Below are 25687 nucleotides of genomic sequence, written 5' to 3'. Positions count from 1 at the left end.
TTCATATATAGAAGACTTATTAAAGGTTCTGTGTATAGAGGAGCTGGTAAAAATATTTCAATCAAGGAGGATTTTTTGACAGAGAACATCTCTTAAAGGTCTGTCAATCAAAGCCAAATTTAAATTGTCCTGTCGATAGAAGACCGTTTTGAGAACTTTGCATTTCAAATTAAACGCAAAATTTCTACTTCCACATTCTTTATCTTTTTGCAAATATTTTTGCCAATTATAGGGTAATTCTCTTCAAATAGGAACACAACCCCGTGCTATAAAATGTTACACCATAAAAACAAAAGCTACAACAACAACAACAAAAAGAATCACAACAGCGGTCATTACAATTGTTTTCTTATTCATAAATTCAAAACAAATGGGTCCAACCAACAACATGTTGTTGTTTGCCGTTGCAACGAACGGCCCATTTGTTAGTCGCACATTTTCAACATTCAGATCAGTAGTGTCCACCAACTGCGTCATCATGTTTCAGGCCGCCGCTTTGTTGTTACTGCTTACTGCTGTTGTTTTTAAATGGTGGTTTTGTTTTATGGCTAGTGAGGGGTTTCTATGTTAACTGTCAGTGCCAGCATTTTACGCGACTTTAGTGGAGAAGACTGCGACCATTATCAGGTCGTAGTTTTTTTGTGTTTATGGACGATTAAAAGGGAAAGTCATCGCTGCCAGTAACCAGCTGTGTACAGAGAATATGTTAGTTATGTGGCAGTGGTATGTAGCAACACTCTGTGCCATATGCAAATCAGATATACATATATACAACAACAAAAACTGCATTAAAAATGTCATTTTGTGGTGCATTTAGTGGGGTACGGGATGCATGGAGATGCACTCAACAGGCCAGCTAGTTGAATAGACAACAACACTTATGTCGAATGTTGAGAATAGCAAAAACAACATATTATTGGGAAATGGAGCAGGAGGGCATTGAAGTTGAACATAGCACAACAACAAGAATCAGCAATAAATCGGCGAAATGGAGTGTAAAATAGTATTTGGCACGAGCCAAAATGTAATCGTCATAAAAGAATCACAATAAAATCGAATGAAAGCTCAGATTAAACGTTTGGAGGGAAATAGAACAACATGTTTAGACATTTTACATTCATAGATATTTATTCTGGATATATTAGGGAGGTTTTTTTGAATAATACCTATCAAACAAAAAACAACAAGTTATTCACTATGCTTTCCTATAAAAGATCTAAGTTTGCAACCTACACCTACAAAAGGCAGAAAACCTAAATAAAAGTCTTTATAAAGGTTATATCCATACGGAAGACCTGAGAAGGCCTGGAAAGCTTTTTGTCTATAGGAGACAATTGTAGAATGTCTATAAAATACTTCCTTTCCATAGAAGACCTTATCTTTAGTATATCTGATAATAATTTTATTTCTATAGAAGATTAAATGAATCAATATCAATATCTATAAAAAAACCGTCTGTCCGTGGAAATCAAGTTACAGCTAGCTATATTTAATATAAGTTTCACTGATACAACATTTTCTTTAGTTTCTTTTAATATGGCTTGCGGATTCTATATCTAAAAAAACCGTCTGTCCGTGGAAATCAAGTTACAGCTAGCTATGTTTAATATAAGTTTCACTGATACAACTTTTTATTTAGTTTCTTTTAATAGGGCTTGCGGATTCCCAGCAAAATCGTGAAAATCTAAAAAAGCCTACAAATGTGAACTTTGACCGCGATTTATTAAAAATAGGCTCCGTCGAATTGGTTTACGTTTTGATATAGCCCCCATAGAACGGTACCTCCCGATTTTCGGTATTTTGAAGGTTTTAGCCGCATTTTCTTACCGAAGTGGCTGAAACTTTGCATTTAGTATTTTTGGGGCTACAAAACCTTCCCTCAGGAATGTATCAGTATAGGTCCACCTTATTATACAGCCAACATAGAACGGTACCTCCCAATTTTCGGTACTGTGAAGGTTTCAGCGTCATTATCAAAATGTGCTTCATCGAAATAATGGTATGTTTGGACGAAATCCGTTTCAGACAATTTGGATTTAGACATGTCCGCCCGTCCGTCTGTCTGTCCGTCTGGCTGGCTGGAGCGCACGATAACTCTCGAACGGACCAACCAATTCGGTTCAAAATTTGGCTTTCGTAATATTTTGTCCAAACTTAGTTTTAGTTCGAAGATTGGTTATATCGGTCGACTTCTTCCGGTACCTCCCCCACAAAAGTTCGAAAATGTTCAGAAAATTTGTGCGCACGATAACATTTGAAGGGAGTTACCGATTTAGACCATAGTGATATTTCCAGACTTAGATGAGGTTTCAATATGGGCTCAATCGGTCCATTCCTTCGTGAAATTTCGGAAAAGTTCAGTTGAGGTCCTGCTCTCCAATCGCTTCGATTTTTGTTGTAACAACTTCTATTCACTGTCCCCTATACGACGGTATAAGTTTTATCAGGGGCAAGTCCATACTTCCTGAGAAAATAGCCTGAAAGTTGCAAAAAGCCACTATTAGACCGTGGAGCGCAAGATAACTCTCGAACGAATCTGCCGATTCGGTCCAAAATTTGGCATTCGTAATATTTTGTCGAAACTTAGTTTAAGTTCGAAGGTAAGCCATATCGGGCATATGGCCTTATCCTTCAGGTACCTCCCACACAAAAGTTCAAAAATTTTCGGAAAAATTGTGCGCACGATAACTCTTAATGGGAGCGGCCGATTTGGTCCATACTTTACACATCCTAATATATCGACCAGATATAGATCACGTTCGGGCTATATTTGTCCAATCCTTCGGGTACCTCACACTCAAAATTTCGTATAAATTCATTTTAAGACCTGCTCTCGAATCACTTCGATTTTTGTTAAAACAACTTGCATTCGCTGCCTCAATTACGACGGTAAAAGTTTTTTCCGGGGAATGTCAATACTTCTTGAGAAAACTGCCCGAAAGATGTAAAAAAACCCTATGACGCCATATGTAATGGCTGGAGAGAACAATAACTCTCGAACTGATCAAATGATTTTGTCCAAAATTAGTTTCAGTTCGAAGATGGGCAATACCGATCCACAACTTCCGATACTTCCCCCCCCCCATTATTTAAATAATGTCACTAAACACTTGAACGGGGCAAACAATTTGGTCCAAACTTTGGACCTCCTAATATTATGTCCAATTTTAGTTTAACTTTTAAAATTACTCCTCTCCTTAGGGTACCTCGCCCACAAAAGTCCAACATTTGAGTCTAAATGACCCACTGAAATGACTAGTGGGTGCGCAACTCTTCTGGCTGCTGTACACCTCGATTTGTCCACAGTCCTGCTTTTCCATTTATCTTTTTTCTGATACAACTTTCGCGCGTTACTTGTTGCTAATGATCGTTGAGTTGCCCTTTTTGGTAGCAGCACGACACTCCTACCCGTACCATGGGTGGAGGCCTTTAGTATCCAGGTATGTTGCGGCTGTTTTCATGGAATAGACCATACTGTAATTGTTTGCTCCTCACATCGATCGACTATCGTCTTCCATCACAACGTGATCAATTTGGTATTTGGTTTGTTTGTCAGGTAACAGCCAAGTGCCTTCAAGAATGTGGAGATGCTTAAATCTGTCGCTGTAGCAAGCCTTTCACTCACCAGGGTGAAACTGACGACCAGGTTCTAAATCATGATTTCTTTACAAAGGAATTAGCTGTAACTATAGCAGTAACATCGACTTTGTACTTTGCAACTACATCCTCCATTGGTAAACTTCACCTTCTCTATAAAGAGTCCGAGCACTTAAAACGTTTGCAGAGGTGGTCACCCAATTTGTTGTCGTTCTTATGGGTAATCATGTTATGGCGGCACATGTTAGCTCACTATAGCTCTGTTCCTTTACGTGCAAGAATCTTCAAGTTTTACAACTTTTTACTCGAAAAGCGTTCCTTTACTTCAGACACCATACAATTTATATGGAAGCAGATTACCACTTTTTCTACTTTTGCCGGTTTTACCACTTTCAAAAGTAAAGGAACAGACCATATATTTAACGGGTGTTAAATGCAGTGTCCCAGGTAACAATATGGGTTGGATAGTGTCCAGTTGAGATTAAAGAGAGACCTATATAAGTCCTGTGATTTGTCATGTTTAAGTCGTTGTTTAAACCGCTGGTAGATACCAAACTAACCACGTTTGAAGGCATGGGCTTGACGTACCCTTGAGGACGAATATTTATTTTTAAGTATTTTAAAAAAAATTGCAGTAAATTCCTGGACAACGAAATGATTTGTATTTATTATCTTCCCATCCATTCAATTACAGTCTAAACGAGAGACAAAACACATCTAATATCTTTGTAAATCCCGCTTTTCTACATGGTTTGCAATCCATTCAACGAATCTATTGGATTTACAATGTTAGAGTATTTCCCCAACACATATCTGTGTTAATCTTTATCTTTACATGTGTGTATGTACGTAGCTGCGAATATGCCAACGACACATGTGTGCTCTTAATGGAAACGTGACTTTTACATTTAACAACTTCTATCACTTACCTCCTCTCCATTTAATGGTCATTGTACAGTGCAAATTTCAGAATGGACTGTGAAATGGCCCGTTTCCATGCTTCAATGATTTTTGCCCGTGACTGAATTTCATTTGAGTTCTAATAGTTGATACGAAGTAAGGAAGGAGAAGAATAATTCAGTTATCGATAAAAACCATAACAATTTTAAGTAACATTTGTTTGCAATATTTACATTAGTTTATCTTTTATGGCTCCGAATTTCCTTTCTGCATATTAATAGGGTTCGAATATTTATAGATCCATTCCAGTTGAGTTTTAAAAGTGTGTAAAGTGTATAGGTCCAAGTTAGTTAAGCTTTAAAGGTATTCAAAACCAAAAAATACACCTTCTATTGTTTCCAATTTTTTCCGTCGCTTTCCCTTTTTTGTTCCTTTCTTTGCCACAACACTTTTACTTTAACTCAATTAAACCTTTCTCAATATACTTCAATATTTACCCCAATTATGTTCGGTTACTTTCCATTATTGTATTCTTCTTTCTTTCATTAAATTACAACATGGGTCTTAAAAGACCCAACAACAAATGTTAAACCTCCAAATATACACTGCGTACTTACTTTTCCTACACCCACACATACCTGATCCATTTTCTTTCCCTTAAATACATATTTGTCCTTTTGTGGCTTCCTGTGTCAGCCAATGTGGGAGTAGGTTTCTAATTACTCTTGAATCAAGTAACATGACTTCTATACCATTGAATGTGTGTGTGGATGGCTGGATAAACAACAAAACATATGTTTGGGAATTGGAATATGTTGTGTCCTCCTCCAATGTCATGCCATTAATGTGAAGTTGTTGCTAAAGAAACAAAACATATTCCTGTGCTAGGTTTTGTTATAAAATAAAGGTAAATGAAATTTTAATTGTGTGGATAGGGAATGTAATAGCAAACATATAAAGGGAATGATAGTTACCAAACAATGGTCCAAATTTACATTGATATGGCCAAGTACTGGATTTATCTTAGTAACTCTTTCATTTGCTTGCAAATCATCAGCTGGGGAGCTACCGATAACACTATACATATATCGAAGTTCAATCCATCACCTCTATGGGGCGATCATTTCGTTAAGGGATCATGACCACTTACTGAGCAAGGAAGAATCAATTTTTCATGATTTTCTTACAAAAAGTGTTTTTACTAAAGAAGTTTGCGGCGCCCACTGTAGTTCAAAAACGAATAAACCGACCAGCATATATTTTTGTGGGATCATTAAGAACCTAACAATATTGTCCTTTAGCAAAACGGAATTAAAAATATCCAAAAATGGTAAACTGTCAAAGTCAAAATTTCGACTCGAAATTTTTTTTCAACATATTCTATTCTACCTGTACTTTAAAATGAGAAAATAACAAGTAAAAAAGTATCAGTCGGCTTTGCCGACAGAGATATACCCTCAGCCTGTGTATATCGAAACATTTTTTTTAAAAATTTTGGGCGTTTGAACCGACAAAAATGTTGATTAGCATTAAAGATCAAAAGTTTTGCGGAGGATATACTAAAAGGAATGGATCGACATTGACCATTATGAAAGTGAGTATAGACCTGCTCCTGAAAAAACTTTTACCATCGTAATTGAGGTAGCGAATGCAAGTTGCTTCAACAAAAATTAAAGTGATTCGATATCAGGACTTAAAGTGAACTTATCCGAAATTTTGTGTGGGAGGTACCCGAAGGAATGGACAAATATAGTCCATATTCAAACCTGATCTACATCTGGAAGATATATTAGGATGCGTAAAGTATGGACCAAATCGGTCCTTCCCTTCAAGAGTTATCGTGCGCACAATTTTTCCGAACATTTTTGAACTTTTGTTTGAAGAGGTACCTGAAGGAGTGAACCCATATGGCTTATCTTCGAACTTAAACTAAGTGTGGACAAAATATGGGGGGCCGTGAATACAAGTTGTTACAACAAAAATCCAAACGATTCGAGAGCAGGTCCTAAACTGAACTTTTCCGAAATTTTGCGTGGAGGTACTCGAAGGCGTGGACCGATTGAGTCCATATTGGAACCTTATCTATGTTTGGTAGAAATTTGCAAAGTATGGACCAAATTGGTTACTCCCTTCAAGAGTTATCGTGAGCACAAATTTTCCGAACATTTGTAACGTGACCGTTTCATATACCCCTACACGCATTCATTTCCATCAACTACAACTGCACAGTTAGCATAGTGGATACATTTAACTTCGGTGTAATTAACTAATATCACTGCTACACAACAATTCTCATTCACTCCGCATAACTACCCGAATATGTATTCTGGTTTTATTCACCGAAGTCGTCGATCACCAGCCGAACAAAGTACGAATAGACGTGTGGCTCGTCCGCAGTCTACCATACTAGTTAGCTACGATTCGGTCCAGCTCATAGCAAGCTCTCAGCTCTTAGCAAGCTCCCAGCTCTTAGCAAGCTCCCAGCTCTTAGCAAGCTCACAGCTCTCAGCAAGCTCCCAGCTCATAGCAAGCTCCCAGCTCATAGCAAGCTCTCAGCGCTTAGCACGCTCCCAGCTCTTAGCAAGCTCACAGCTCTTAGCAAGCTCCCAGCTCATAGCAAGCTGTCAGCGCTTAGTACGCTCCCAGCTCCTAGCAAGCTCACAGCTCTTAGCAAGCTCCCAGCTCTTAAGAAGCTCAAGCTCATAGCCAGCTCCATGCTCTTAGCCAGCTCCCATTAACCGATCTCTTCCCCCAGCAACCGGGCCGAGTCACACACCCGACGACTGCCGACAGCAACCCGAATACGACAGAGCCAAGCCACATACCCGAGGATTGCCAACGAGCCGACAGCATACCGCTGAGCCGAGCCACATACCCAACGAGCCGACAGCAACCCGAATGCCACAGAGCCGAGCCACATACTCGAAGATTGCCAATAAGCCAACGACAATCCGAACACTACCGGGCCGAGTCACACACCCGACGACTGCCGACAGCAACCCGAATACGACGGAGCCAAGCCACATACCCGAGGATTGCCAACGAGCCGACAGCAACCCGAATACCGCCGAGCCGAGCCACATACCCAACGAGCCGACAGCAACCCGAATGCCACAGAGCCGAGCCACATACCCGAAGATTGCCAACAAGCCGACGACAATCCGAACACTACCAAGCCGAGTCACACACACGACGATTGCCAACGAGCCGACAGCAACCCGAACACCACAGCCTACAACTGCCGAGTCGAAAGCCACCCGGTTGCCCCGGGCCGAGAGTAGTGTGGAGCCGAGCCATAACAGACGACTGCAGAACCTACAACTACCGCAACACAGACGAACCCAACTATTTACTCATACCACATCCATTTTCCTCACATATATTATTCGTTTAACAAACACCAAGAGTGTGAAATAAAGATTAAAGTAGTAAACACTCGTGTTTTACTTGAGGTTTGTGGGTCCTTAGGTCGACCCTGGCAGCGACTGAGCTTACCTCAGCCCTAGATAAAACCACTCGTTATACATTTTCGAACTTTTGTGGGTGAGGTACCGGAAGGAGTGGACCGATATAATCCATCTTCGAACTTAAACTAAGTTTGGACAAAATATTGCGAAAGCTAAATTTTGGACCAAATCGGTTCATCTGTTCGAGAGTTATTGTGCGCACCCGCCAGCCAGACAGACAGACGGACGGACATTGCTAAATCGACTCCAAATTGTCTGAAACACATTTCGTCCAAACATACTTGGGGTCAAAAACCATTATTTCGATGAGGCACATTTTGCCCGTATGAAAGTGCATATACCCTCGTTAGCATAAATGCTGAGGGTATAAAAACCAAAAGTTTTAAAAAACCCCTATGGCATCATATGTAGTGTCTGGAGAGTCTGATAACTTTCGAACTGGTCGATAGAGATCTCTTGAATAGGGCAACCAATTTGGTCCAAACTTTGCAAAATATAGTTTAACTTCTAAAATTGCTTCTCTTCTAAGGTCACCTCTCGCACAAAAGTTCAAAGTATGTGTCTATGTGCAGTTTAGGGTCTGTTCGAAGATCCTTTTTGAAATGTATACTGATGTTGTTCGTTGTGGTCCTATTTACTGCGATATGATATTTTCCGTAGACAAGTCTATGCTTCCTGTCATGCTAGTCCAAAAGTTATACTATGACGCACTAAAATGACATTTGGGTGCAATATTTATCGAAAAGATATGACTCCCAAAATAAGATCAACTTCCATAATGGACAAAGTCGGTATATTCCTTTAAGTACCTCCTGCGCAACACTTTTGAACTTTAATCCTAATCCACATTTTGTCGGCAAGCTCAAATGTTCAAAAAGGGCCACCAAATTCAGAAAAGACCTTAAATACATTCGATCTCTGCGTAGATGAAAGTTTAAATTGACATAGACTGAGGGTATATATCTGTCGGCAAGACCGACTGATACCTTTTTACCTGTTTTTTTTTTTGTTTTTGGAAAGTTTCACAGTACTCTGGACAGTTTGATTTACAGTGACTTGACCAAATCACTTTGCACAAAAATTGGAATTTATTTTTGAACATTTTCGTCCGATCATTTTTCACAACTTTCGACGTGGATAATCACGGCAAGAGCAATATTTGTATGTCGATAAAGGACTATCCTATAGCGCTATGAAAAACTGGTTTAATGAATTCATTCGTGGCCGACACTCGCTCAAAAACAAAGGTCGTGGGGGTCGTCTAAAAACGGCCGTTGTGCCAGAAAAAGTCATAGCCATGAGTGAACGGATAATGCAAGATTGTCATGTTATCTGGCGGCAAAATAGGGGTTTTCTCGATGTCGATCTATGCAAGAAAATTCAAAAAAATACGATCACCGTGCTTCAAAATTCGTTATAGGATGGATTCAGGTGAAGAATCATGGAACTATGTTTGTGATACCAGCAATCACCAGAAGATGCTGTAAAAGTGGTCAAAAAGCATGTTTTGGAGGTAAAGGAAAAATTGCTTCAGCAATTGGTTCGAACGCATGAAAATTTGTATATATCATTCTAGAGACTACTTAAGAAAACAATGAAACTATTTTTGATGGTAAATAAAATATTCGCGTTTTCATTATTAGGCTGCAAACTTTTCTAGTTACCCTCATATTACCATACACAATCTATGTCTATTATCATATTACCTCTCTACATGAGAAAGAGTCTGCGTTAATGCCACCAGTTTGACGTTTCCAGAATTCTCGGATTTCATTCGGAAAATGTTACACCACGATTTGCTACGTGTTATTATCGATTGTGTTGTACCCACATTTTTTAGTTGATGAAAAAATCAATAGACGTCCAAAAAAGGGTCAGGTATGAATTTTCTCATAAAATAAATATTCAGGAAATGCTTGCCATAAATATTCAAAATAAATATAAATATTCAGGAAATAACGCTGAGGTGTTTCAGGTTTCGCTGGCTGGGACATGTTATAAGAATGGACGAATGTGGAAAGTCGTTTGACTACGAACCTGCTAACGGTTCACGCAGAAGGGTGAAATATGTAATGGAAATATAATAGACAACTTAAGAGAATGAGAGCACCCTTAAACTATAAAGTCCTAAGTAAAATTCGGACTACATTTTCTTCTTTTTCATGCGAAAGACATTTCTCGTCTCTTTTTCGATACATCCTTTGTGCTATGTTTAGCTGTGATTGTACAGTTCATCGTATGCCTCATTCTGCCACATACTGTTCATGTACTTGTTTTCTGAAAGTGTATACGCAAACCCCGTCATTACTTAACCATGGCGTATGATTATTACGTCAAGTATACACATAGAGAAAACTACAATGACAATGTCTTATTACTCCATATTTTATAGAAAGAAGTTGTGTTCCAAAACATGCAAGATAGTACATAGTATTTTACAAGTTTTTCCTAGAAATGCGTTTCCATTCTACAAAAACTAAAAAACAAAACTTGCACTTCTTAAAAAATCAAACCTTTTGAAATGTTTATTCGAACAAAACACCCACTGCTCATCTGAAACACTGTAACATTGCCTTAAAGGCTACACGTAACATGAATATTCATGTAAATAGCGTGTATATATAAACTTAACATTCCTTATCGCTCATTTTCTTCGACCCCACAGGCAGTGAAGAACAACATAATTTTTCTCTCTTATCTAAATCGCATAGTTAATGACAATTATAATAACGCCTTCTTCCTTTCTCCTCCCACAAAAAACCACCACCCCAACAAAGAAGAAAAAGCCGCCATGACGCCAGCTATCTAATGTTGATTATTATGCACATTTGTTAGAGAGTGAGGCTACAACAAAATATATTGACAATGTTTGATAGTTGCTTTCATGTTGTTTAAGTGGTGTTTTCGCTCATGTTCCACAATGTATGAACACACACACATACAGTGCTGCTCAAATATTTACAACTCAATATCATTATTTAGATTTTTTACATTTGTAGGGAAAATTAAGGTATAAAAAACTCCAATAGATTCAAAAACCTTAAATTTCCACAGAAATATAAAAAATCCGAAAGAAGCATTTCAGTTGTATTTTGAGCAGCACTGTATGTATGCTTCTCCATTCATTTAGTCATATGGATTTAAAAGAACGCCGACTTATTTCATTCATTTAGTCAAAAAATTCAGTCACGCTAGAACACTTTTTCAAGATTACTTTTACACGCACATCGTCGTCATCGCCGGCATTATGTTCATGTTCATACAGCTAATTCATGTGTGGTCAAAATATTGTAGGGTGTTACGAAGTCATTAGGTTAGACGTGGTCTTAAGAGAATTCTGGCGTGCCATAATATACCATACTAAGGGAAAGTACATAGAACTCTTATTCGAAATATCTGTTACTTTATATTATATATTGGCAACATAACGCCTTTTTCATCGTTCCACCCCAATGTATTCCCATCATAATGTTCAATGGAAAGATTTTCCTCTAAATTGAATTTCATGTTAGGGGTGTGCGGGTTGTTATTGCGGTTTTGTGTTCTTGTTCTTTCGTCGGCAGGCACTTAACTGGTGTTTGTTAAGATGTCAGGTGTCGGCATTTATATTTATGTGTCGGTGTATGTGTCTGCAACAAGGATATGTATGTATGTGCGTGCGTGATCTCATACCATTGAAAACAAATTTGATTATGTCAAAAGTGTATCAAGTGGTTATTTTTCCGCTTGATAAGTGATTGACTTGTCCTTCATAAATATGTACAAAAAAAAAAAGGAAGTGGGAGCAGGTAATACTTGACTGGCGTCTCAAGAGGGAAGTTGTAAATAAGGATAACAAAAACTCTTAAGGATAATTTCATGGACATGTGCATACGTTGTCTGGTGGGTGAAAGGAGTTGTTTATACATATGTATATATATAGCTTGGGTGACGTAGGGGATGGAAGATACCAAGCAACGGTCCTGACCGGTTTTAACATGGCAAAGCCCAGGATTTATCTTGGTCCCTCTTTCATCCCAAGTGGACACTGACCTCCCCGTGGTGTCACCTGGGGAACTGCCTTTAACATCCGTTAAAGGCAGTGAGCAAACATGTGCCGCGCGTTCACCCATAAGAACGTTAAAAACTTGGGTTTGGCGCGGGTTAGTAACCCTCCCCTAGAAAAAACAGCCTACTATGAAAAAACGAAAGAAAAGAAAAACAAACCCCTCTAAAGTTGACGAACCCCGCAAACGTTTTAAGGACCATGATCTGCGAATCTGCACCTGGAATGTTCGCACTCTTTATAGAGAAGGTGCAGTCTTCGCATTGGCAGACGTACTTGAAAAGTACAAGACCGATATTACTGCCATACAGGAAATACGATGGATTGGGAAAGGCGTCACAACAACACCTAAAGGTGACGCACTGTATTATAGCTGCCATGACGTAAAGCATGAGTTTGGTTGTGGATTCGTAGTTAGCCGGAGACTAAAACATCTGGTATCCAGCTTCACCCCAGTGAATGAAAGACTTGCTGCAATTCGAATAAAAGCTAAATTCTTCAACATTAGCTTTATTTGCGCTCATGCTCCCACTGAAGAAATGGACGAACAGACCAAAGATATATTTTACGAGCGCTTAGAAGAAACATATGACCGTTGCCCTGCCCATGACATTAAAATCATTCTAGGCGATTTTAATGCCAAAATTGGAAAGGAGAATATCTTTGGCACAACAGTCGGGAAATTCAGTCTCCACAGTGAAACATCTGATAATGGTATGAGGCTGATAGACTTTGCAGCTGCAAAAAACATGGTAGTTAGCAGTACCAGATTTAATCATCTCGATATTCATAAGGGCACCTGGCTGTCTCCAGATCAGAAAACAAGAAACCAAATTGATCATGTTGTGATAGATGGAAGACATTCATCGAGCGTGTTGGATGTTGGATGTTGGATGTACGAGCAAAGGTACGCACCCGCTTAAACGTAGCAAACAAAGTACGAACAGACACAACACGAATGTTAGACATCGGTAAGCTGCAATCACAACAGATAGCCACAGTATATTCCACTCAACTAGCCCAATTGCTTAATTAAAGCACTCCTCATCCCGATAACATATCAGCGCAATGGCAAATCATTGCCCACTCCATGCAAACAGCCGCAAAATCCATACTTGGATACCAGAGACCTCCACCAAGGAATCCATGGTAGATTAGGAGTGTCGTGCTGCCACCGAAGAGAAAAATGCGGCATATAGGGCTACTTTACAATCCGTAGCAACGCGTAGCGCACGAGAGAGATACAGGGAGAAAAGGAGAGAGAAGAAACGTCTTTTCCGCAGGAAAAAGAGAGAGATGGAAAAGCGGGAGTGTGAAAAAATCGAGATGTACAGGAGCCAGAATGAAGTCCGAAAATTCTACCAAAGAGTCAAGCATCAACATCCTCCTGTAGAGACCAGCAAGGTAATTTGGTAACTGATACAGATCGTGTACTCAGGATATGGAAAGAACATTTTTCAAATCTGTTGGTATCCAATAGCAGCGAAGACGACGAAGATACCACAGTCCCAATCCCAGAAGATGGTATTGAATGTATACCGCCCAGCCAAGATGAGGTAAAGACAGCAATAAATTGGCTGAAGAATAATAAGGCAGCAGGGGCCGATGGCTTACCAGCCGAGCTGTTCAAAACCGGAGACGACACGCTGATAAGGTGTATTCATCAGCTAGTTAGCACCATCGGGCAGGAAGAACGAGTACCCGACGATTGGAACCTGAGTATCCTGTGCCCCGTCCACAAGAAGGGAGATAAGACTGTATGCTCTAACTATAGGGGCATAAGTCTACTCCCTATTGCCTACAAGATCGTGTCAGGGATATTGTGCGAACGACTGAAGCCTATGGTCAACGAGATAATTGGACCATATCAATGCGGCTTTAGACCTGGCCAGTCCACCATTGACCAGATATTTACCCTACGTCAAATCCTGGAAAAGAACCAAGAGATGCAGGTCGACACCTACCACCTTTTTGTCGATTATAAAGCAGCCTTCGACAGCCCGCTGCGTCCAAAGGTATTCCAAGCCATGTCTGAATTTGGTATCCCCGCAAAGCTCATCCGGCTTTGTAAAATGACTTTATCTGACACGAGGACCTCAGTTAAAATAGAAAAGAACCTCTCCGAAGAGTTTGGTACCAAAATAGGTTTCAGACAAGGAGACAGCCTTTCGTGTGACCTCTTCAACATCCTGCTAGAAAAGGTTATACGCGAGGCAAACTTCAAAAGAAGTGGCACAATCTACACCAATAGTCACATGTTACTTGCTTATGCTGATGATATAGACATCATAAGCCGACCAGTAAAAGAAGTAACTGATACCTTTATAAAGGTCGAAGGAGAATCTGCTAAAGTGGGTCTGGCGGTAAACGGTGAGAAGACCAAGTTGATGGTGTCGACGCGCAATGCGTCCATTGAGCTCGGACCGACTGTGGAAGTTGGTTCCTATAATATTGAGGTAGTAAAAGACTTCGTCTACCTCGGCACCTCCGTCAACACAACAAACGACATCAGTTGTGAAATAAAAAGAAGAATTGTATTGGCCAATAGATGCTACTTTGGTTTAAGTAAGCAGTTTAAAAACAAAGCCACATCTCGTCAAACAAAAATAACGCTCTACAAAACACTGATACTACCCGTGCTGATGTATGGCTCCGAAGCCTGGGTACTTGCGCAAGCAGACATGGCAGTGCTTAGTGTGTTTGAGAGAAAAATTCTTCGAAAGATCTACGGACCAATCTGCGTTGACGGTGAATATCGACGTCGCATGAACCACGAGCTGTATCTGCTATACAACGACATCAATATTGTTAAACGTATCGAGATGCAGCGATTGCGTTGGCTAGGCCATATTATAAGAATGAGCGATGATGAACCCGCTAAAAAGGCGTATAATTACGGACCGCTTGGCGGTGCACGCATAATTGGCAGGCCAAGGAATAGATGGCGCAAACAAGTGGATGATGAGATGAAAAGGCGCGGTATTCCAGAGTGCGAAGCGACAAATAGAGAGGAATGGAGATCTCTTCTTAGTTCGGCCTATAGAACATACGTTCTGTAATGGGCCAGCTAAGTAAGTAAAGTAAGTAATATATAGCTTAGCTTAGTACAACAGAAACGAATGGTAATCAAATGGAAAACAAGTGAGCTGAAATCGAGATATTCTGTTATATGCGAGAACAATGTTTTGTCTAAAGCAGTCCTTATCAATAACTGCAACGGAGTCTTGACATTGGGTCACATAAACGCTTATGCATAATTCTGATGTATGTCAGTAACCTTCTCCTCTCTATTGGAAAATTACATAAAATGAACTATCTTATGTGTTGCAATTTCCCACTTCCTCATGCTTTAAAATAAATTGCCTTCACTTTATTTTATCACAACGGAAGCTGATAAATGTTATCAGGATGTACTCGCACATACATACACACATTGTTGTCGGCAAGGTGTTGGCTACCTTGTGCAACAGCCATACCAGCAAATGTGGAGTTTTTATTTCAAATGTGGCCTTCACTAGTGTTCACCCTGTTTCCGTTGGTTAATGCGTTTGCTATTTGCACTTCAATTTGTTACTTTCCCTAAAAGCTATTGGCCACTAAACGCGATGTACTTGAATATTTCGTAGTAGTGTTTGCATGACATGCACCATGAACCGTTCAAATGGGCTGCTAGTAAAGAAATAAAATATTTCAATTGTTATTTAATTTAAAGTGATGTGTTGCTTTTCTTTATTATATAACGGACAGTGTCTTTAAAAATTCATGAATTTCTCAGCGGCAAAAAAATCGAATAATTTCGTGATAGCTATGTATGTATATATACCCAGCAAAATTTTATGGAAGTGGTTCCATGAGATGCCATGATTTCACTGGATCTTTTGCATTGGTTTAAATGAAGTCGTGAAAGATCCGATCTTTTCATCAGCATTTGAACCCATTCGAAGGAAGTCGTGAAAGATCCGATTTGAACCCATTCCATCGATCCAATAGAAATGAATTTTGTGTTTTTATTTTTACACATGTATATATTCTTTTATTTATCTAAATACATATGTACGTTTAAAGCAATGTAAGATTTATTATGCTAGGAGGTCCGTCCCAATCATTGAGCTAAAAGTAGAGTCGGACTGCACTCTTTGGTATTAGTCGTGTTCCTTTACGTGCCTTAGGTTACCAGTTTTTACCCGCAAAGTATTTCCTTACTTTTAAAAGCATACACTTTATATGAGAGCAGTTCACCACTTTTACGATTTTTGAAACAATTACCATTTTTAAAAGTAAAGGAACAGACCAATTATGAAAGTTTCCTTGCCTGCTCTAGAGAACCCTGCTCAACAAGTCGATTTGTAGATCCCTAAACGTTGAAAATTCACGAAATAGTAATCTGCAGTTGGAGTAAAATCCTTTTGTAAGATGAATCAAAACCTGTTGCGGAGGAAGTAAACTCTGTTGCGTGCAGCAGCGGTATTTAGCCTGCAACAGCTGGGACGGCCGGAAGTCAAGTTTCTCACTTAAATTTACAACCTGTCGCTTGCCAAACACATCGTTCCCGAAGTCTGGAAAATAGGCCAGCTACTGAAGCCCGAAAAGGATGCCAGCAAAGGTGAATCTTACAAACCGATTTCGCTTTTGTCGCCCGTAGCAAGGACCCTTGTGGCTATAGTTCTTCCAGCATCAGAAATAACATTCCAGTTGCCGATCATTAGCATAGGATCCGTAAGCAGCACACAACTGCGCTGAAGGCCATCTCCATATTAGCAGAGGACTCACTCAGAGCAAGCCGTGCTCATAATCTAGAAAGAGAAGTCTAACGTTACAAGAGAGAACCTCTAGATCAACAAGCCTTTCAACCAGGTTTAAGTAGCATTCACACGAATGCAGTCGCAGATGCAGTAAACGGTTATCGTGTGAATGCGGTCCTTGGAGAACATCCACCATCTATCGCAGCTGAGAAGCGCCAGCTGTCAGGACAAACCAGAGTAGTTTTGGGTAAATACGCTCGGGATGGTGCAGCCGTAAAAATTCCTATAGGGCAAGTACTGATGACACCGTGGAAAACATTTGCCCGTGGAAAACACAGCACATGCCCCCACGACACACTGCTCCTTTTCAATTGCCCTAACAATCCTGCTAAGAAACTTACGTTGCAGCTTATGATGATAAATAAATTATAGTTATTTCATTAATTTCTTATGAATTAATAAAATAAAAAATGAAAATCATTTTTCAATACAGCATTTTCAATTTTCCGAACAAGACGTGAAAATTACACGCCAAAGGGTTGGTGAAAATGACATGCCAAAAATTAGTGAAAATGCTATTCTTGGGAATTGGTTAAGATGGCATGCCAAAGGATTGGTATAGATGCCATGCCAAAGAATTGTTGAAGATGCCATTCCATCGAGTTAGTAAAGATGACATGCTTAGGATCTGAAAATGGATTGCATCTTTTGGGGGTCACGCTCTTGTAAAAAGAATGAGTGAAGATGCTGAAAAAATTACATTCCATTTCACTTGCACCCATTCTTGAATAGCATCTTTGGCATCGAACATTTTGCTGGGTGTATAGATAGAGATATTAAATAAAACAAGTAATCCACTTCAGAAGGAAAATGTAGCAAAACCCTTTAAAAGAGCTCACATGGGAGGTCATCGTTGTTATTTCCAAAACATGAACCAATATTTACAATTTTCCGAATTGTTATTGCGGTTGAACTTTTAAAATACCGAAAATCAAGAGTACAGCGAGGACTGCAACGAAGACTTAATACTAAATTTTAGATATTTTGGATTGAAAACGACACAAAAACCTTAAAAATACAGAAAAATTGAAGGGACCATTCTATGGGGAAATATTTGATACCCCCATCGAAGACTAAATACCAAATTTCATCCATTTCGGTTGATAATGACGCTGAAACCATCAAAATACCGAAAATCGGAAAGTATCGTTCTATAGGGGCTATATGAAGACGTGGACCTATACTGACAAGTTTTTGGTGGAATGTTTTATACTCCTAACGAAGACTAAATACCAAATTTCAGCCAATTCGTTGGTGTATTGAGGTCACAACCTAACAAGATACCGAAAATTACGAAAGAAATTTTTCAAAAAGTTTTAGAGTTATCTTGCACAATAGCCATTTTAGTATGTTCCGGCAGGGTTTTGTAGCGTTTGGGCCACTATCTCAGGAAGTATTGACTTACTCCGGAAAAAATTTACCGTTGTAAATGAGGCCGCTCGAACAATCTACTGAAAAAAGAATCAAAACGATGCGAGAGGAGCTCTTAAACTTCACTTCATCCAAATTTTGTGTGGGAGGGACCCGAAGGAGTGGGCCGATATAGTCTATATTCCGCCCAGATATATGACTGTATTAAATAAAACGATGTGGTTGGTGCCGTTAGGGTTTTATCGAGCTCTTAGGCCAATTTCTCGGGAAGTATGGACTTGAGCAAGAAAAAAAATTGTACCGTTGTAAATGGAGCCACAATGAAAACTTACTGAAAAAAATCAAAACGATCCGAGAGGAGCTCTTAAACTTCACTTTATCCGAATTTTGTGTGGGAGGTACCTGAAGGAGTGTACCGATACAATCCATATTCCAACCTGATACATGACTAGATGAAATAATACGATGTGCAAAGTCTGCAGCAATCTGAAACTCCCATTTTGGTTGGTGCTGTCAGGGTTTCCTGGAGCTTTTAGGGCAATATCTCAGGAAGTATGGACTTGCGAAAGAAAAAATTGTACCGTCGTAAAGGTACAATTGAAAAAAAAAAATTCAAAACTATCCGAGAGGAGCTCTTAAACTTCACTTTATACGAATTTTGTGTGGGAGGTACCCGAAGGAGTGGACCGATACAATCCATATTCCAACCAGATGCATGACTGGATGCAATAATACGAAATTGCCTGCGAGAAGTATCTTGAGGATTTGCTATTTTGGTTGGTGCCGTCAGGGTTTCTTGGAGCTTTGAGACCAATATCTCAGGTAGTATGGACTTGCGCAAGAAAAAAATTGTACCGTCGTAAAGGGAGCCTCAAGGAAAACTTACTAAAAAGAATTTCAAAACTATCCGAGAGGAGCTTTCAAACTTCACTTTATCCGAATTTTGTGTGGGAGATATCCAAAGGAGTGGACCGATACAGTCCATATTCGAACCCGATCTATATCTAGAAGGAATAATACGATGTGGAAAGTTTGGACCAAATCGATTGCTCCCTTTGGAGAGTTATCGTTCACACCATTTTACAGAAAAATTTTTGAACTTCAGTGGGGGAAGTACCCGAAGGAGTGGACCGATTTGGCCCCTGAAGTAAGCATGAACAACATATTACGATACCCACAATTTGGTTCGAATCGATTGGTCCGTTCGAGAGTTATCGTGTGCACCAGCCAGCCATACAGACGGACGGACATGGCTAAATCGACTCCAAATTGTCTGAAACGAATTTCGTCCAAACATACTTGGGGTCTAATACCGTTATTTCGATTAGACACATTTTTGGTCGTATCAGTGTATATACCCTTTCTAACCTAAAGGCTGAGGGTATAAAAACGGAATGACAAAGTTAAATATACCCTCCATATTATGATGAAGGGTATAAAACAACTTGAAGAAAACTGTCGAATCTGCGTTCCAAAACCCGTTTTTTCCCCAACGTCTCATAAACATATTTAATTTTCCTCATGGCGGAGGATAAAAAAAAACACAGATCTTCCTATCTTTGTCTTCTCTAACAGCCCACCCGTTTTCATAACCTCTGGTTGGCAAGGTTTCACAGAATTTAGCAGTCGCCGTTTCAAATAGCTGCCGATTCCCTCAGATAATTTTCCCTGAGATAATTTTCTCCGGGACATCATCACAGATTCATCCGCTCGCTACATACCTGCTGGTCAAATACCCGAAATTAGACCAAGCTTCCCCAGCAAAGGAGACGGAACTAGCAAGTGAGCGTAATGAGCTCGGGACATTACACTTTAAGACAGCGGGCTAGTAGGCGAGCATAAGCGGGAATAGTAGATATACCAACTGAAACTATGCAACATTGGTACAGGAGTGAGTAAATTGTGGGCAATGGTTAAATTACTTTCGAAATCGGGAAAGAAGGATTATAGAAAGATTGTTACTTTCAACAGCGTGACAGTGACAGATAAAGAGCTTTGCGTGTTATTTTAACCTGCAATTTATAGAGCACCCCGAGAGTGATAGGATGAAGAGGAGTGTGCGAGGCCGTATAAAAGCTATCCCATCCTAAGTGGTACCACCACAATTTAAGATGAGCGCTGTTGCAGATGTTATCCGAAATGCAAAATCATGGAATCAATAACTGGACGAAAGATTTAATTTGATAGATGCACTCTTGCTGTGATTATCCACGTCGAAAGTCGTGAAAAATTCTTGGAAGAAAAAGTCCACAAGTGAATTCCATTTTTTTTTTTTTTTTTTGTAAAGTGATTTGTTCAAGTCACTATAAACAACACATCACATGGTTGTACGACAAATTGTCCTGAGTACGTCTAGGCTAAAAACTGTCAAACTTTCCAACAAAAATTTCAAATGGCGCCTGGTAGCCTGGCAGTTTTCGTGCAGCCCTCGTACATCCCCGTCGAAGACTAAGTACAAAATTTTAGGGTTGATAACGAAGCTAAAACAATTTTCTGTTGAAATGTTTTGTAGCTCCAAAGAAGACCAAATACCAAATTTCTGTCACTAGAAACTTCAAAATATAGGAAATCGGTTCAATGGATGCTATATACAGTTCAATGGATGCTATATCAAAACTTGGACCTATACTGACAAATTTCTGTGGAAGAGTTTAGTAGCCCCAAAGAAGACCAACTACCAGATTTTAGACATTTCGGTAAGCTAAAGTTGCTAAAACCTTTGAAAATACCGAAAATCGGGAAGTACCGTTGTATGGGTCTATATCAAAACATGGACCTGTTCTGACAAATTTGTGGGGGAAAATTTTGTTACCCCAAAGAAGATTAAATACCAAATTTAAGCCATTTCGGTGTTATAATTAGCCAAAAACCTCCAAATACCGAAAATCGGGAGGTACTGTTCTATGGAAGCTCATCAAAGCGTCGACCTGTACTGAGGGAAGGTTTTGTAGCCACAAGGAAGACTAAATACCATATTGCATCCATTTCGGTGTGAAGAGGAGCGTGCTACGCCCTATAAGAGCCCTCTCAGCTGAGGACTTATGTTACAGATGTCATCCGAAACACGAAATCATCCAAAGCGTTGGGCCCACACGGAATCTCAATGTTAATGCCTCAGCAATCGGACGGATCCAGAGCTGAGTATTTGACAAGTGCCCTCAATCTATAGTTAGCCACCCATATTGTTCGATATTGTACCCATATTGTATAGTTAGCCACCCATATTGAAGCCTGGAAAGTTGGCAGGGTGGTCCCGCTACTGGACTCAGCCAAGGAGGCAAAAATGGTGATAGCAATAGCTAAGATTTTAGAAGCACAACTTCTCCTCATCATATGAAGCAGTTTCGCAGTGCCCCCACATCTGCGTGGTTTCCCGACTATACAAAAGGAATAACGGCATATCCACACATTTCATTCGAGGACGACGTGCGACCGAACAGTCAAGATGGTTCTCCACCTATCGATGCCCTTCGATACCATCAACCATCCATAGCTGTTCGAAGACCTCCCTCCAGCCGTGTTTGAAGGTTGGATAATCAACTAAAGGCCTAGGTGCATAAGCGGCTGGCTTTTTTGCTTGCGTTATGTCTGTTAAAAAACTAAAACGAAAAGGGTAACATAGTTAAGCATGAATGTCATGGTTCTTATGTACCGAGTCCTTTAGACAAGGAGTTCCCTTGAGGCGGGATAATATCTCCAAAACTGCCTAACCTCTACCTTTCTCTAATTCCACACCCTCCAGACGAGATAGAGGTTGTAATATATGCGATTGTCCGATAACATATGTTATAGATTAAATGTCTACATAGCTGACTTAGTGCAGTTCTACCATCTGGGGAATATGAAAATATTCGCCTCTAAATCTACTGCCACCCTGTTCACCACCTGGACGGCTGAAATGAGGCTCCCCTGAACATATTGGTCGATTGGGTTCCAGTCCAGTACACCTCCTCATGACACCAGTGGGCCTTCTTCACGGGAAGGCAAAGATCTTACCTGTGGATCAGCACCATAAGCTGTTGTCGATGCAGTGCCTGATTGGGTGTTACCGCCGTGAGTATCCCTCCCCCAATCTTGTGGAAAAGCTTGTCCACCCAGGCACGTCAGGTGGGATTTTTATGATCTATAGAGAGTTCTTAAGGTACAAGATAAACGAGCCAAACAGGCAGTTTTGGATAGCATTCACATTTGATGCAGTTGCGCAGGCAGTTACAGTATGAATGCCGTGCTCGGAGACCAACACCCATCCATCGCAGCAGAAGAATGCCAGCTGTCAAGGCAAACACGAGTGGTTTTAGCCCAGTTATGATCCGGGCGGTGCAGCAGCATCAATTTGGCATTAAAAGCCCCAATACATAGCCTGTATGTGGACTGTTTCCTGATTTTTTATGAATACGAATACGAATGAACATATGTATGTGCGTTGTTACAACAACAAAACTCAGATCATTTCTACGAGTTTTATATGACTTCTTTATGACTCTTATATGACTTTCTCTAAACTTTAATGCCGGTTTTTTAAATACAGTTTAACTTTGGTCGATATTTTAATCAATTTTTAAACCCTATAATTTCTTTCATTTCAGATCCGCAAAACTAAATTAAAGACTGATAAGGCAAATATCTACCAACAAACCAGAATAACCATCAGCAAAGTCACTACTCAAATCACTCAAATGTGTTTCTAAGATTTAAGAGATAAAACAAAAACCAAAATTAAAATCAGTTACCCTGGATAAAAGGATACAAATCAAATTAAGCACCATCATGTTTTTGCCGGTTAAATCGAATCTGTGAGTATAAAAACGAAACAAACAAAATCCTACACCCTAAACCCAAAAAACTTCATTTACGAACCACATTCCTTTCCTCCAAACCTTAAAACTGCGCTCTCCCCAATAATGTTAGGAAAATTCAAAACATGCCAAAAATTAAATAAATAAACCAAATTCGTTCTATCTCCCCTTACGAGATTGTGTGTCAGCACAGGATAACACTGTTATCTCCTCTGTGGTGGGGATGCACGCATACAAACACATACTCATTGTTGTTAACAACATTCTTACAACCCCCTAACGCAGGACTTGCACTCATTGTTGCATGACGAAACAGCAACAAGAACAACAACAGAAGAGTTTACAACAATCAGACGATTCATTCATTCTTTCTGTTCTGTTGTTATGCGGACAAGGACATGAGCTGCAGACAAAATCGCAGCCACAACAGACAATTTGTTCGACTCTACGGCGTCTTTGATGTCATCATTAGCCCCCACCCCCTCCCAGAAGGCATGTCACTTTCCGGGAAAGGGGGTTAAGCGGAAAAATGGCTATCTTTTCATACCCTTGAGGCTATTCATTTACGCATTCATATGTACATTGTTGTAACAGTCATTAGCACTACTGTTGTTCCACCAATAGAGTTGCCAGAGTTTGGGGATATGCAAGTTTATTTTAAAACAACTAAGAAAGCGTTAAGTTCCGTTGCGCCGAAATATTCTGCACCAACATGAAATACTGAACAAATTCCAAAACGTGGACCTATGTCTACAACTTTTGGCGGAAACGTTTGTTGACCACTGGTGACTCTAAATGCCAAATTACAGCCAATTTAGGCCGAAAATATAGTTAATGACGTACAATCACCTAAAATTGGGCGGTACCATAATATGGGGGCTATACCAAAACGTAGACCTATGTCTACCTATTCTTGTTAATAAGTTTTTTTGACTACTTTAATCCTTATTTCCAAATTACAGGTAATTCAAACAGAAAATAGTTGTGTTCCTTTACTTTTCTCAGGTTATCAGTTTTACAATTTCTTAACATTTCTTATCCCCAAAAATGGTAAAACTGGAAGCAATTTTTAAAAGAGAGAGAGAGAACAATAATGTCTTTTTCTTCTATCACGGGATACCAGACAAATTTCTTCGGGTAAACAAAACAAAAACAAAAGAAAAAGGCGAATGCTTACAAAACAAAAATTAAAAACAGTGAAATAAAAGAAGAAAATTTAATTTGTATGTTTCTTCTTGACACTGTTACCAGATCTACGATTTTTCCGTTCCTTTAATTTTCTGGTAAAACTGATCGTGAGAGAGCAATTTGAACAGTTTTCTCTTTTACCACTTTTACCATTAAAAAAGTAAAGGAACAAAGCTAATGTAGATGAAATCTTCAAAATCACTGAAATCGGATAATACCGTTATATGAGGTCTACACCAATGCGCTCGTATTTAGGAACCCCAAATGCCAAATTACAGCTAATTCGGTTTGAAAATGTTGCTCAGAATAGCTCAAATGAAGCTGTTCAGACCTATATCCACAACTTTTGGAGGAGAAGTTTTTTAAACGCCAGGAACCCTAAATGCCAGATAGTAACTAATTCGGCCCGATAATATAGATATAGACGTCAACGTACCTGAAATCGGAGGGTACCATTATCGGGGTCCGTTCCAAGACATAGATCTATGTCCACAACTTTTTGTAGATAACCCCTAAGTATTATTATACCCTCAGCATTTATGCTAACGATGGTATATACACTTTCCTACGGACAAAATGTGTCTCATCGAATTAATGGTTTTAGACCCCAAGTATGTTTGGACGACATCCGTTGCAGCCAATTTGGAGTTGATTTAGCCATGTCCGTCTAAATTTTAGACCGAATCGGTTGATCCATTCGAGAGTTATCGTGCGCACCAGCCAGCCAGATTCGGTCTAAAATTTGGCTTTCGTAATATTTTGTCCAAACTTAGTTTAAGTTCGAAGGTGAGTTATATCGATCCACTACTTCCGGTACCTCCCCCCCAAAGTTCGAAAATGTTCGGAAAATTTGTGCGCACGATAACCATATTTTACAAATGGTGCATTTCTACCAGACTTAGATAAAACTCCAATATGCACTCAATCGGTCCACTCCTTCGGGTACCTCCCACACAAAATTTTGGAAAAAAAAATAGTTTAGGACCTGCTCTCGAATCGCTTTGATTTTTATTGTAACAACTTGTATTAGCCGCACTCCATATGGCGGTACAAGTTTCATCAGGGGCAGGTTCATACTTCCTGAGAAAATAGCCTGAAAGGTGCAAAAAACCCCTATGACACCGTGTGTAGTGGCGAATATTTTCATATTCCTCAGATGGAACTACTGCACTGCAAACAACTATGTAGATATATATTTAGGACCTGACCTGATCACCCGCATACATTACGATGTCTGTGCCGTCTGCAGAAAGGTAGGTGCTAAATTCCAGAAACGACTGGCGTCCACACTTGTTGTGGATTATTCAACGTTTCAAACACGGTTGACGGTATGAAAGACCTTCGATAGGGCAAGTGCTCAATGACTGTTCGGTCGCACGGTCTATTCTGATTCAGTCCTCTACTGATATATGTGGAATGGCATGTAATGCTGTTGTGGTACTGTGCATTTTCCTTAATGCATGCTGATGTTAGGCAACTGCGAAACAGCTTCTCATCATTGGAGAAGAGTAGTGTCTCTAG

At 39.7% G+C, this 25687-nt stretch overlaps 1 protein-coding gene across 1 annotated transcript in view; it reads left to right on the top strand.

The window, feature by feature from the left end:
- The window catches only part of LOC141387360 (kelch-like protein 17), a 115266-nt gene that overhangs the window by 61959 nt on the left and 27620 nt on the right, over positions 1 to 25687 (top strand). The window contains exon 2 of the mRNA XM_073956955.1: positions 22769 to 22975. Within this exon, the coding sequence (XP_073813056.1) occupies positions 22950 to 22975 (26 nt within the window). The 5' untranslated portion in view covers positions 22769 to 22949. The remainder of the gene's footprint in view (positions 1 to 22768; positions 22976 to 25687) is intronic.

Source organism: Musca autumnalis, unplaced genomic scaffold (genome assembly GCF_047663935.1).
Source record: "Musca autumnalis isolate F117 unplaced genomic scaffold, ASM4766393v1 scaffold_5, whole genome shotgun sequence".
In the NCBI taxonomy this organism is placed as follows: Eukaryota; Metazoa; Arthropoda; class Insecta; order Diptera; family Muscidae; genus Musca; species Musca autumnalis.
This window is presented reverse-complemented; position numbering and strand designations above follow the sequence as displayed.